We start from the raw sequence: 14,595 nt of genomic DNA, 5'->3' as shown, positions 1-14,595 counted from the left end.
GGTCCTCAGTCACGGTGCGTACCCCTTGAAACTGCACTGTTCTGGAAGTGGCAGATTTAGGTAGTGCTCAAGTTCTGAGGCTCCTAGAGAGCTAGTGCCACCCAAACTACCCACCATCTACAAATACATAGGCACAGTGGCTGCTAAGTATAAGGAGGAGGGTCTCCTCCAGCAGGGGGGAGTCTGTTTTGAATTGTTTTGTAAGCGGGAAAGGGTCTGTCACATCACAGACAGTGTGCTTTGGGGGTAATCTTAGAACTTTATTCACAAGGGGTTACTGGTCTTGAAAAGGTTGAGAAACCCTGGCATACACTAATCTGCATTAACCCTCAAGTACTATCATGGTGTCTACCAGACATCACTAGATATATCATTATGATAGAAACCAAATAAGACTCCATGCACACAACCGAGTGTGTAACCAAGTCAGGGCCGAATTTGCAGTGAAATGCACTTGAGTGACATCTGAGTGCAGTCTGTGGTGCACTTGCCTCTATGGGGGCTTCTGATCTGATCTATTCCAATGAAATGGAGCAGGGCAGGATCTTAGGATATGGAGCCCAACTGACTGCCAAACACTTATTCAGCTGGTGATTTTATGTCCTGACTCACCATACACATGCAGGCATTGCACATACAGACATTCATGTGTTCTTAATGGGGAATGTCCCGCTGACAGATATCTCATGTTAAAATCCAACAAGCCTGATCCTTCTTTCCCAGACATTAGCTGGTCAGTTGGTCCCACCAGAGAAGGGGTAATGTGGCGGACATTTGTCTAATGTGACACTGTCAGGACTGTAACAAAGTGATTAAAGTCATGATGTGCAATAGATGAGCACTAAACTTTCAATTTACAGACTATGGCAATAGGTTTCACATAACATCAACAACATGTAAACATACCGCAGCAATGTAATAATCTAGACGTCTAAAAAGGCAACTAGATACCTAAAGCCAATAATCAAAGTCTTCTCTATCAATGAGGGAAAGCGCTGCAGCAATTCTGTAATTGTAGCGCAGCAGAACATTGTTTTATCCCAGCGTATTTCTGCCTTCAGCAAAACTTCATTATTTAAAGAAGCTTTCCTGGCAAAAGAATACATTGGGGAAGATTCACTAAGTGAAATGCACCAGAATTTTTGTTTAATTTGGGAGAATACATGCAGTGTAGATGTATTAAGAGTTTTACATATCTTTTATGTCTTGCCATGGCCCATCATGAGAGTGACAGATTAAGGAGCAAAGACTATCCTCCAAAAATGCACCAAGAATTGGCACAAAACTGTGTGTACTGCTAGGGTGCAAGCTGTGGCTGATACGGCTAGCACACTGATCCAGTCATTTCTATGGCCACATATTACATGACGGGGTATTTTCTCGGGCTGGTGTATAGGGCTGTGAGCCTGGGGCAAAACACAGGACAGGTCCCATTCCTGTTCATCTTGTAGCCGGGGTTCATAGAAGTACATTAATGGGTCTATGGAGGCAGGGGTGGCACACAGCTATCACCTATGTGCCATATGCGCCATTCAACTGCAGGCCTGGCTCAGGCTCAATGTTGCGGTCATGAGGTTCAAGTCAAATAATAGGTGGTATAAAGTTAGACGGCAGTGTCTAAAGAGGCCACAAATCATCACCCAGCCACTGATAAATTTAGCACACCATAGCTTCTCTAGTCCAAGTTTATACTATGTATTAGACAGCATTAGTAAACCTGCCCTTTAAATTCATGCCAAGCAGCTGACGACACGACAGAACAGGACAGGACCATGAAATTCAAGGACCACCAAAGTGAATTCTTGTGCCACACAACACCCCCTCGGTCCCTGATACTATCAGCTTCTTTAACAATGAGGGCAGGTGACTTACTAGTTTTACCATTTTGTGTTCTCCCAGACATAACCTGTTTTCAGTGGTGAATGTTGAAGGATTTCTTGAAGTACATGTATACCTCTGATGCAGGTCACTGTATAGCGGTACAGTGTCACTTATGACCATATGCTCTTATACCCAATAAAGAAAAAGAGGACACTCACTTGGCCTCTGTTAGGAAAATAGAGGCCTACGGATAGTCTGAGTTGCAAAGTGGGAGCTTTCAAGGGCCCTGGACTATAAGTGAACTGCAAACATAGTATGAATGCGCCCTAAAGAACACAAGGACACTACAAGTAATGGCTTGGCATCCACTTAGAAGAGTCTAGGATATGCCATTAAAATATCAAAGAAAAAAATCCCATAGACCTACAAGGTCTGAGAGGGCCAAATTCTTTTTTTCCCCCCCAACAACTTGTATCTTGTCATGTTAGGCAAGTACTCCTGACATCCACACCACACAGTAAGAGCTTTGGCTTCCTACATAATGCAGCTGGCTACCATATTTCTACAGTGCAGTATATTGAATCACAAAGACACATACGAAGACCTGCAGTCAGCATTACATCGCTCCTTCAAGGGGGAGGACATTGACAAAAGCTAAGAGAGCTCAAAGCAACTCTAGCTTTTCTGTTTTGTTTTTTAACCCAAACAGCAACCAATTCCATCCACCTCATGAGTCACATGATTAATCTGACATCAGCTCACCAATCACACTCTTTGCAAAAGACGTCCGCATCAATGTGGCCAGCCCAAGATCTCCAATCTTCACAGAACCAGTCGGGCCTGTGATAAAGATGTTGTCACATTTCAGGTCGCGATGGATTATAGGAGGGGTCCGGGTGTGGAGGAATTGCAGCCCTTTCAAGATTTGTCTACACCAACTTCTTAACACTTTGGGCTTCATTACTTTGAATCGTTTCAAGTATCTGGGGAAGAAAAATTAATGGATATTATTTCAAATGCAATAAAACACATGAAATGGTTTCAGGTAGAAAGTGGGGTGTTTTTGCTTTTTTTTTCACAAATTTTATTTTATTAGTAATCCCACCCCCGCCAATCCCTCATAACACAGAATTCTGCAGCTTTCTCTATATATGAACCAACTATATTAAACAGGCAATCTTTAACGTAACACATATAAGGCTCTTTCGGACATACGCAGATAACAAAAAGAAGCTCTTCCATTAATAACTCCAGGTATTGTAATTGCCTCGTGTAACAAAGACGATACCAATAAAAGCATGGAGAGAAAAAAAAGGGGGAGGGAGGGTTTGTTGGACAGGTCCTCAGTCTTATAGGGATATAGTTAGCAGATGTAAAACGATACGTTACTTTTCACACTAACTTCTACATGAACAATAGCCGAAAAAGGAAATTTCCCCAGAGCAGGCTATTTTATACAGGGAAAGAGAAGCTTGCCAGCGCTGGGAAGCCGCACAGTCTCTTCATAAAGCAGGACTACTGGTCACGTCAGTATATTCTGCTAAAAAGTCCATTTACAATCCACCTCCTTCCATACCACATAACCCCTTTATTAAATGGACGTAACTTCCTCTTCTCAGCCCTATGACCTTATGTCCATTGGTTATATGGCATTATTATTATTATTGCTCAGTCCTATTCAAATGAGAGGAGCGGAGCTGAAAATCCAGGCTCAACTTCTATACAATGTATATTGTATTGTGTCCTTGGTAAGTAGTGAAGAGGCCACAGCAATCCATATAGTCCCAGACAACCCCTTAAAGGGGCTGTATCAGCAAAATTTTGCTGTATGAGCCCCACATATGCATGAATAGCCTTTAAAAAGCTGTTCAGGCACCGCTAATCTTATTTTAAACCCCCGTCCAGTTTTAAAATAAAACTATAAAAACATATATGTAAATCATACCTGAACGTGCACCCTGGGTGGTGATGCACGATCCAACGTCATCTTCTGGCACGCCTACCTCTTCTTTCAGCGACGCCCTCCGGTCCTGGCTTTTCCCCGGCTTCATCTTCATCCTCTTCCGGTGGTTCAAATCCGATTGGTTGAAATCTGGCACGTGCACAGTAGCGCTCCCTCCGGAGCTACTGTGCACACTCTGGTGGCACTGCCATTGAGAAAAATGGCGCCGGAGTGTGCGCAGTAGATCCGGAGGGAGCGCTAGTGCGCACGCACTGGATTTCAACCATTTGGATTTGAACCGCCGGAAGAGGATGAAGATGAAGCCGGGAAGAGCCAGGACCGGAGGGCGTCGCCGAAAGAAGAAAGAAAGAAGAGGTAGGCGTGCCAGAAGATGACGTGGGATCGTGCATCACCGCCCAGGGTGAACGTTCAGGTATGTTTTACCTATATGTTTTATAGTTTTATTTTAAAACAGGACGAGGGTTTAAAATAAGATTAGCGGTGCCTGAATACCCCCTTTTTAAAAAAAAAAAAAAAAAAAAAAATTGATATTGTACATAAGAAGCATATGGAATATTTGCAATATTTCTCCTTGCACTATTTCTTAAAATCAACCAACTACAAATTCCTAAATCCGCCTACGAGTGATCTGAACAAATGAATAATAATGCCGGCCATGCACTTCAGACAGCTGTTGGCCAAAGGAATTGCTCACAACCAAACCACACAGCTCGGATGTGCATGTGTTCTGAATGGCAATAGAGAAATAAGACACTGCCAGGCGTAGATCAACCTTGAGAACAGAAATGGGTATGGGGAAATGCAAGAGCCTGACCCTGCTTATCCTGTCCCATTAACATCTGCTGTCAGAGGAAGTGGAGACATTGTCATACACATACGTGGCTGGCCAGTCCAGGAGAATCAGTGGTTTCAGCCGACATTAAGGTGCACGGCCATCTTGTGCAAATAGTGACTACTGAAAACAAAAAGGGTGACCAGACAAATATAAGAGAGGAGCTGTACTTTAGATCAACCAGGCTGTTAGCTACATAGAATTTGTTTAGTTAGCAAATAGCCCCATAGTGTTAGTCTATGGTGTTGTGCTATACATCATATGCACAATAGCCACCTTGGGATGAGAAGACGTATTCAAAAGGTGTCTGGTATATAAGCAAGTGACTATATTATATCATCAGCCACTTACAGCTGCAACAGCCATATATATTGGCTATGTATATGCCAGGCTAAGCAAAGGAATAAGTGTCACGTAAGCCATATGCTTATATAATGCTAGTGCAATATTGGGGACATCAGATCACAGTTCTGCTGCCCCCACCTACAATGTGCCATTGGCAACACTAGTGTCTTATGTAGCAGAAAGGGGCTTTGGATGTGGACCTAGGACGTGTGAGCTGTGGCTACCACTACATCTATACAACTATGCCTTGCCGACTTGAATTCATATACCTATATATCTCAAAACTTGCATGGCAGATTATACGACTGAAGCAAAATTCCTTGGAACAAAGCGGTATTCATGAAACAGCTGGCAGACAATCCGAATAACCTCCAAAATGGTTCCCAGGGGAGACTCCAAAACAGAAATCTACCCATCTATACAGTAAACTAGACAAATCAGCCATGCAGGAGCCCTGGAAAGCTTCACCCCCTGTAGTTGGTCTCATGCCAACAATCATATGAAGGAAGGATATGTGTTTTAATGTAAAATTTATGAAAATAGATATTTACGTTTTTAAAGTGCCAGACGTCATGAGCTCAGTCACTAAGACGATGCATTTCTTTCCTTTCAGTGAGGATTCCCAGGAATCATAAAATCGCACAATGTTCGGATGCTGAAGCCCCTTTAACATCTCGGCTTCTTCTTTGAATCTTTGCTGCTCCGCTTTGGTAAGTTTCCTGTCCTGGAAAACAAAGAATAATCTCCATTGTAACAACTCAGGGTACAGAGGAAACTAATTACTACGACGACGGTGATCCACAAAATTAGGGTAAGGGGGGAAAAAGCTACAAATTGTGCCGCATGCTATGGAGTCTCTAAACCTGCATCCAACGTGCAACATTGGACTTTGCAGATGTACTGTGGGACTACATCTCCCAGCATGGATGAATAATACAGTGGCTTTAGAGGATGCATGGAGTAACAGCCAGTTATTATCTAATTTACCCCTACTTGTATCATCGGACCAAACAATATTCCTGTCACATAACACTCTGCTCAAGTGTCAGGATCGACCCATATCTGTCAGATAAATCTTTACTGTAACATTTGGATTGTGAAGTGATGTGACCCCTGAAAATCCATGTGTGCTAGAAATAAATATAGTCTGAGACGAGTACATTTAGCCAATGTGATGCTGTGAATTCTGATGGCAGGAGTAGGCCGAATGCACCCATCTCTAGTCCTCCTACGTGGGGGCCTGTATGGTGGGGTCTGTAGTATAAAGCAATAGGCCCCCCAGAGGCTCCATTATGGTACCTAAGAGAGGCGCAGGCTTCTTCCTCAGCAGCAATAAAGGCTAGCTCACACGGCAGAATTTGCACTCCGCGTATGAACATTTCGCGCTGCCAGCTGCGATGGGATTTTGGCGCGGCATTCCGCTCCGGATTAGGTCCAAATGAATGGGCCTAGTAGGGAGCAAGTCTTGTGCTGTGGACGCCATGGCTGAGTCAGCCGCGGAATCCGCAGCATGATAGGTCGCCTCCATTTCTTTTTCTGCTAGTGGAAAAAAGAAGCAAGGGGCTCCTATTGAAGTCAATGGGAGCCATTTTTTGGCAGTGGATTTTGAGGCAGATTCTGTGTCAAAAAACTAGTGTGAACACACCCTAAGACTTGATAGAGGCATCACAGGTCTATGGGTGCCATTTTAGACCTCTTTACAGCACAGATCCTTAATACAGCAGGCAAATGGGAGCCTACGAATATGTTTGACATATGTGCAGCCATGTTCCCTGACACATGCAGTGCAAAGTGAACTGCAAATGCCTGTGAAATACTAGAGATTATTACGTGATGCAAATAAAAAGTAATCTAAAACTTTTTTTTAAAGGCGATCAAAGAAGAATAAGGTGAGGAGGGGGGAGCCAGAACACAAACAGAGGTAATGACATCCTGAGAATTAGATCTGATGTAAAATTGGCTACCAGGTTCAATAATCTTCTGACAAGCCATAGATATTGTGGATTTCTGACGTCTGCTAGACCTAAGTAAGGGTCGAGCTGCAAAATTAGGTGTCAGCAGAAAGTTTAAGGGGCAATGCCTTCCCAGGTCAGGCTAAGGTCAGCAGGCCAGTGGGAGGAAACTGATAGCAAGCAGAGACCCCACCAATCTAGAATTAAATAAGAAAAAGCGTTCCTGCAAATCTTCCACGAAGTGATTTCCCCTCACCCGTTTCCTCCTTCTTCCCACAGTAATAGATTTTAATACTTAAATGAGTAATTATTTTTAAGTGCTTTGTTTGCTAGGCAGTGCCCAAATAGGGCTGGCAGGCGGCCCGGTAACAGGCACACATCAGTGGGCGACTACACCTCAATCTCCTCTTCTCATGCATAGCAGTGTCACGTATGGAGGAGGCGCCACCACAGAGGTCACATATATTGTCAAATAGTCTAAACTTTTGCAAAACACTGTTAAAAAGAAATCATCGCTGATATTTTTTTTTTTAATTGTAGATTTTTTAAATGACATTTTCTGTACATTATTACGGGGGCGGCCATATTGCATGAGCTTCTCCTCTACTTTATAGCACAGTCATAACCATAGGTAGCAATAGTATGGAGCAAGGTTCAGTGAGGTTTCTAGACATTGTCTGTGCAGGGAGGAGGAGGAATAGATAAGCTGTGACATCATCTATTGTCAGCAGTGTAATGATGGGTCACTATGGGCGTTATCTACTATTGTAAACCTGTCTGTCTTATTTTTGATGTGATGTTGTTGCTGCAATGAAAATCCCTACAGAATTAGCAAGAGTAAGGCCACTATGAGGCTTTAGAGCAGTGGTTCTCAATCTGTGGTACGCTCACCCACCCCTAAGAAGAAGGGGGGCGGGACATAAAAATAAATAAATAAATATATTTGTATATTTTTGGTGACATGTTCCCTACAAGAAAAAAATGCCAGACTTGTTGGGGTAAATGCCCAGGCATGGAAGCAACATTTTTTTTTTACTGGACAATAGCAAAATAGATATGACTGGTGCCACAAGTCATTTTATAGGAGATGAAAAAAAAACATAAGACTCAGGTTGGGTTCACACAGTGCTTTTTCAAGTCAAAAATTGCAAACTTTTTAATTTCTGTAGAACATAATGATTGTCATACTGAATACCTGCAACTGCTAACATGCATAGTAAGGCCTCATTCACACGGCTTTTGATACAAATGCCGGATGTCTATCATAATCACAGCTGACATGCGCATCCATATATTTTATTGGGTACAAGTAGACGTCTGTTCTTGTGCTACAGACCAATGGCCTATGGGGCTGTGAAAATCAGACATCAGTGTGATAACAGTTTCTCTACAAACACAGAAGAGTATAGAAAGTTTTCTTTTGTTTTTTTTCCTCTATAAAGTTGCAGCTTTTCACAGAATTATTTTTTTTGTTATTAATCATTATTACTATTATTCAACCAGAATGGGAAGCGAGCACTGGTGTGAATCCAGCCTGAGCCCAGCCTCAAAAAAAAAAAAAAAAAAAAAGTTTGCACACCGAAGAAGAAAACAGTGAAAAGGCCTGAGACAGATGAAATATATTAGAAGGTTTCTGCGATCAGAAGAACAAGAAGTGATCTGATATAGAGAAGGTAGTTGCCACAGGTAAGGCCATGTATGTGCCACTCTACTATCCCACCCTGACTCCCGACTACTGAGGGTAACAAACTATTTCTAAGCTTGTCACTATACAGCTTCCATATATTCTAAAATTCAAATCACCCCAAAGCGTCACAGAGTTAATGTAGCACCATCACATTTCTTGTTAAGAATAAGGAGGTGTTCACACTTAGAAATTTGACGCTAAATTGTCAAGCAGAAAATTTCTGCTTCAGGAATACCGCACCGACAGACAATGTGTATTTTCTACCTCCCTTTCATTTTAATGGGGATTCTCAAGTAGAATCTGCCTCAATAACAAGCAAGACATTTATTGAAATGAATAGGAGGCAGATCGGGGGAATCTGAGGTGGGTTTGGCCTCAAATTCCTGTGTAAACACCCCCTTAGGCTGAGGCCCCACAGTGCAGAAACTCAGCAATTTTGTTGCAGATTTTGTTGTGGGTTTTTTTTTAGCCAAAGCTAGGAGTGGATTGAGCAGAGGGTAGAAGTATAAATACTTCCTATATATTTCCCATTCCTTTTGTATCCTTTCCTAGGTTTGGCTCATTAAAAAAAATTAAAAAAAAATAAAAAAAAACTACAGCAAAATCTGCAACAAAAGAAGTTGCGTTTCTGCAATGTGGGGCCTCAGAGGGGTTTTTGTTAGTTTTAAAACCCTAACCCACCCACCCAATCACAGGCATGTTTGTTACACTAAGGGTACATTCTAGCTTGCCAGAAGCCGCATACAGGTACCACTACGATAGAATGCATCCTTAAAATATCACCATGTCCTCGTGGACCAGTGGTTAACTGTCCCAAAACTTCCACACATGTTGCCTCTTAAAGGGAATTTTCACCCAAGGAAAACTCTTCCAAAATTTTGGCCGTTTCATTTTTAGCTCCACACTCACTTCCATTCCCCTACAGTCAGCCTACAAAGGGTCCATGCGTTGTATGCTAATGTATACACCAGACTCCTAAACTCAGTGATATATGTAGTGGACCCCCAGGTGCTTTAACCCACAGACCCTTTCCAGGCCTTGGGAGAGGCTGGAGATGCCAGTCTGTAACCAAGTACATATTCAAAATCTGTGTCTTTCACCTATACTGTCACTGACACTTTATAAATATAATTTTATATATATTTTTACACATATACACATGCACACATACATACATACACATCACACGCAGGTAGAGAAACTTTAATTAAACTCTGTCCCAGCAAAAACTAAGAATTACCACGATCTGATCAGTAGCTGCATGAGAAGGGCTATACAATCCCTGGTGTGGACTATCAAACTATTATTATTCCATTACTCATTTTTACTGATGCTGTTTGACCAGCAGGGGGACAACTTTCTTTACCCCTTCATTAGACTAGGCCCCGGCCATGTTAGTAGCAGTGGGGTCTGAAAACCAGGGGTCATCCGGACAAACATACAGCTTTTTAATGAATCTTTGCCACTTCTGACTGACCACGGCTATCCACCATTTATGAGAGAGTCTGAGCTGGAGGTCAGGCTGTGGAATAACAGAGGAGTCAGAGTCAGTGGTTTAGCCTACCCACTCTGCAGCTCTGGCTACCAGTTTGGTGCGCTCGGCTGTAGAGTTGGAGTAAACCAAACCACCAACTATTTTCCCACAGCCTCATTCAGACTTCTTCATAAATGGCTGACGGCCGTGGACAGCCAATAAGTAAATTACACAATAATAAATAATAGAATTTAAAAATGTATTATTAAAAAGTCAGAGTTGTGTCAGTAACTTTATTCCCTGGCTCAGACCCCACAATCTTACTGGTTAATAAGGAGTTGCACAAACCCCTTTCCAAATGATCTCCACCCATAATACAGCAAGCGTTTGTGGTTTTTTGCATTGACCGGGCAAAGAGGATATGGAAGTGCTCTGTTCGTCTCCATGATCATAAAGCCTAGGACATGATCTAGTCCCTTTCATCCCTAGCTCTTGCTGCAACACTCATGTGGCAGGGGATAATCCATAGGCATTCACTATTGTTTCCCCAATCTCACCATCTTTGCACCCAACCCAGATCCTTGAGACACCCCAGACATTCCATCTCACTAAGTCAGTGGCCTGACCCACCGTAGTCTTCCTTGTAACGGTACATTTCCCACTATTGTAACGTATCAGGCCATTACATCACAGCTTAAGAATGTCTCCCTTCTACCCGTTCCACCCTCCCGTCCCTCTATGTAATATATTCTTTTGGTGTGATCCCATTACTTCAATGATCTGAAGGATGTCCCGATAATCTTATAGAGCGAAGCTCAAAGCCACTGCTAATATAATGGAGGCAACACAAAGGCAAGCTCTACTATGAGACTGTGTAGGGCTGTAGGCGATTTCTGTTGATACAGACTTTCCTATAAAGTCCATAACTTCTGTATTACATTTGCAGCTAAAAATAAAAGCCTACAGGACATTGCACGGGGATACTATGCAACCTCCCTAAAATCTGGACAGTCAGCCAGACAAGTGTTGCATGGTGGCTCAGTGGTTAGCACTGCAGCCTTGCAGCGTTGGACTGCTGGGTTCACCAAGGACAACATCTGCAAGGAGTTTGTGTGGGTTTCCTCTGAGTCTTCCAGTTTCCTCCCATACGCCAATGGCATACCGATAGGGAATATAAATTGTGAGCCCTATATGGAACAGCGACTATCAAAGTCTGTAAAGCGCTATGGAATATGATGGCGCTATTCAATTAAGCATAATAAATAATTAACCAAGGCAAAACAAATAGATTTTACCAAAAGACACAAATGAATTACATTAACATGTTTATTCTACACTCACCGGCCACTTTATTAGGTACACCTGTCCAACTGCTCGTTAACACTTAATTTCTAATCAGCCAATCACATGGCGGCAACTCAGTGCATTTAGGCATGTAGACATGGTCAAGACAATCTCCTGCAGTTCAAACCGAGCATCAATATGGGGAAGAAAAGTGATTTGAGTGCCTTTGAACGTGGCATGGTTGTTGGTGCCAGAAGGGCTGGTCTGAGTATTTCAGAAACTGCTGATCTACTGGGATTTTCACGCACAACCATCTCTAGGGTTTACAGAGAATGGTCCGAAAAAGAAAAAACATCCAGTGAGCGGCAGTTCTGTGGGCGGAAATGCGTTGTTGATGCCAGAGGTCAGAGGAGAATGGCCAGACTGGTTCGAGCTGATAGAAAGGCAACAGTGACTCAAATAGCCACCCGTTACAACCAAGGTAGCCAGAAGAGCATTTCTGAACGCACAGTACGTCGAACTTTGAGGCAGATGGGCTACAGCAGCAGAAGACCACACCGGGTGCCACTCCTTTCAGCTAAGAACAGGAAACTGAGGCTACAATTTGCACAAGCTCATCGAAATTGGACAATTGAAGATTGGAAAAACGTTGCCTGGTCTGATGAGTCTCGATTTCTGCTGCGACATTCGGATGGTAGGGTCAGAATTTGGCGTCAACAACATGAAAGCATGGATCCATCCTGCCTTGTATCAACGGTTCAGGCTGGTAGTGGTGGTGTCATAGTCTGGGGAATATTTTCTTGGCACTCTTTGGGCCCCTTGGTACCAACTGAGCATCGTTGCAATGCCAAAGCCTACCTGAGTATTGTTGCTGACCATGTCCATCCCTTTATGACCACAATGTACCCAACATCTGATGGCTACTTTCAGCAGGATAATGCAATGCCATGTCATAAAGCTGGAATCATCTCAGACTGGTTTCTTGAACATGACAATGAGTTCACTGTACTCCAATGGCCTCCACAGTCACCAGATCTCAATCCAATAGAGCATCTTTGGGATGTGGTGGAACGGGAGATTCGCATCATGGATGTGCAGCCGACAAATCTGCGGCAACTGTGTGATGCCATCATGTCAATATGGACCAAAATCTCTGAGGAATGCTTCCAGCACCTTGTTGAATCTATGCCACGAAGAATTGAGGCAGTTCTGAAGGCAAAAGGGGGTCCAACCCGTTACTAGCATGGTGTACCTAATAAAGTGGCCGGTGAGTGTATAGCTGGCCATACATGTTACACGACCGACCATCTGATATGTATGGCGGCCTCGTGACTCTCCTCCGATGGAAGGTATTGAGGGCAATAAGGATCAAACCGCAGGGTTTCAACATGCCCAATCCTTTTGTTCTGGGGGAGTGAGGGAATAAGGCTGGGGCCACTGTGAAAAATCTGCAGTATTCGCTACAGTGTTTTGGGGGGTTTTAGACAAAACCAAGAAAAACTTCATAAGAAATGGGAAATATAACAGAAGTGCTTATACTTCTCTCACATGCCTCTGGCTCAGAAAACCACAACTAAATCTGCAGCAATTTACTATCCTTTTTATTTTAATTACAGCGGTCAGTCACAGGCTTTATCCCGCTGTGACTGACCGGTGTTGGCGCTGTGGCCCTGAGAAAGGTTCCCTATACCACATCTGGTGGTGACGTTCTTAGACCCTTCTGGGACATTGTGACCGCACCATTGCAGCAACTCTCCAACTGGCCCTTCTTTCAGTGATCCCTGGCAAGATTTCTGTGGTAAAGAAGGATCTCCTGCGACATTTCCTCACGACCTCCAGAACCATCATCCCCAGGCACTGGCGGAGCACTACTGTGCCTCCCTGGTTGAATTTCTACAGGAGCTTCTCCTAATAAGGAGAATGGAGGCCCTGGTGGTGGAGAATTCACCGATCCCTCACAATGTAACGCTCTCTGGTGGCCTTGGGTGGTGGTCAGGAATCATAGGAATTCTCCTCTTTCTTCTCCTGAACTGGAGGTACTCTCCTATTTCCTATTCCCCCCACCCCACCCCCATGTTTACCCTAAACCTTCTCCTTCCCCACTTGCATCTTCCTAGTTTCTGTTCCCCCCTCTTGTCTGTTCGTTTGTCTTATACCTATACCTCAAGTTGTTAGTTTTATGACTCCATATACTTAGGCCCTCATGTTCTTGTTAGTATATTGTGCCCTGAAATGCTGGGCGGTTTCTCCCCTGGCCTTTTGTATATTGGCGAGGCATGCGCATGTTCATTTATACTGTGTTCTTTTTCTCCTTTTTATATTGTATTTGAAAACACTTTAATAAATGTTGATTACACTTAATTAAAAAAAAAAAAAAAACACACACACACACACACAACACACTAAGGAGGTGTTCACACCTGCGATCATGTCCACCTTGTGTCATTCTGCCGGGTTTCCATCCTCAGCCCCGAGAAAGTGAACAGGGGACGGCTTCCAAGCAGTCAGTTTTAAAACCCATTCATTTGAATGCATTTTAAAAGCAAAGCGCCGGTGTCCGCTTACAGCCTCTCCGTGGGAAAATCGTTTTTGTTTTTTTTTGGCCGAACATGTAGGACACTGCTGGTCAAAAAAAAAAAAAAAACCGGTTTCCCCACGGAAAGGCTGCAGACGGACACCGGCACACTGCTTTTAAAATCCATTCAAATGAATGTGACGTAGCAGAGTAGTGAATGGGATTTAGGCAGCATGCAGATGACTGTAGCTCATTGCCATATATTATTTGCAACTAGGGGTCTGTAATTGCAAATCTATAGATCCATTCATTTCTTAAAAATGATTGATGTGTGTCCAGACCATACTGCCCATTTTTGTGGCCATGTCTATTCATCAAAGCATATGGGTCAATAAAAAGAGAAAGTGGAAAGATGCCGATCCATGTCATTGTGTGTTTGTTTGTTTTTTATTACAGATCCCTACTCTACAAAGCTGTGCGCATGAAACCTTAAGGGCCCGTGCACACAGAGTAAACACGCGCTCATTTTTGCATAATACACATGTCAAGAATACACGTGTAAAAAGAAGACTCCCATTGACTTCAATTACATTTTTTTTTTTTACACTTGTAAAAAACGCCCCAAAAAACAAGCGTTTATACAACATGTGTATTATGCAAAAATGAGCGTGCGTTTACTCCGTATGTACGGGCCCTTAAAACAAGTCCCATTCACACACTAC

General features: G+C 43.1%; 1 protein-coding gene across 2 annotated transcripts in view; it reads right to left on the bottom strand.

The window, feature by feature from the left end:
- The window catches only part of WNK3 (WNK lysine deficient protein kinase 3), a 69,876-nt gene that overhangs the window by 26,147 nt on the left and 29,134 nt on the right, over nucleotides 1-14,595 (bottom strand). For both annotated transcript variants that reach the window (XM_075259488.1, XM_075259489.1), the window contains exons 3-4: nucleotides 5,513-5,685; nucleotides 2,584-2,804 (exon numbers count right to left, since the gene is read on the bottom strand). In XM_075259488.1, coding sequence (XP_075115589.1) covers nucleotides 2,584-2,804; nucleotides 5,513-5,685 — 394 coding nt within the window. The remainder of the gene's footprint in view (nucleotides 1-2,583; nucleotides 2,805-5,512; nucleotides 5,686-14,595) is intronic.

The sequence above is a fragment of the Leptodactylus fuscus genome, chromosome 11 (assembly GCF_031893055.1).
Source record: "Leptodactylus fuscus isolate aLepFus1 chromosome 11, aLepFus1.hap2, whole genome shotgun sequence".
In the NCBI taxonomy this organism is placed as follows: Eukaryota; Metazoa; Chordata; class Amphibia; order Anura; family Leptodactylidae; genus Leptodactylus; species Leptodactylus fuscus.
The sequence above is the reverse complement of the archived record's forward strand: the minus strand, read 5'-3'. Positions and strand labels throughout refer to the sequence as shown.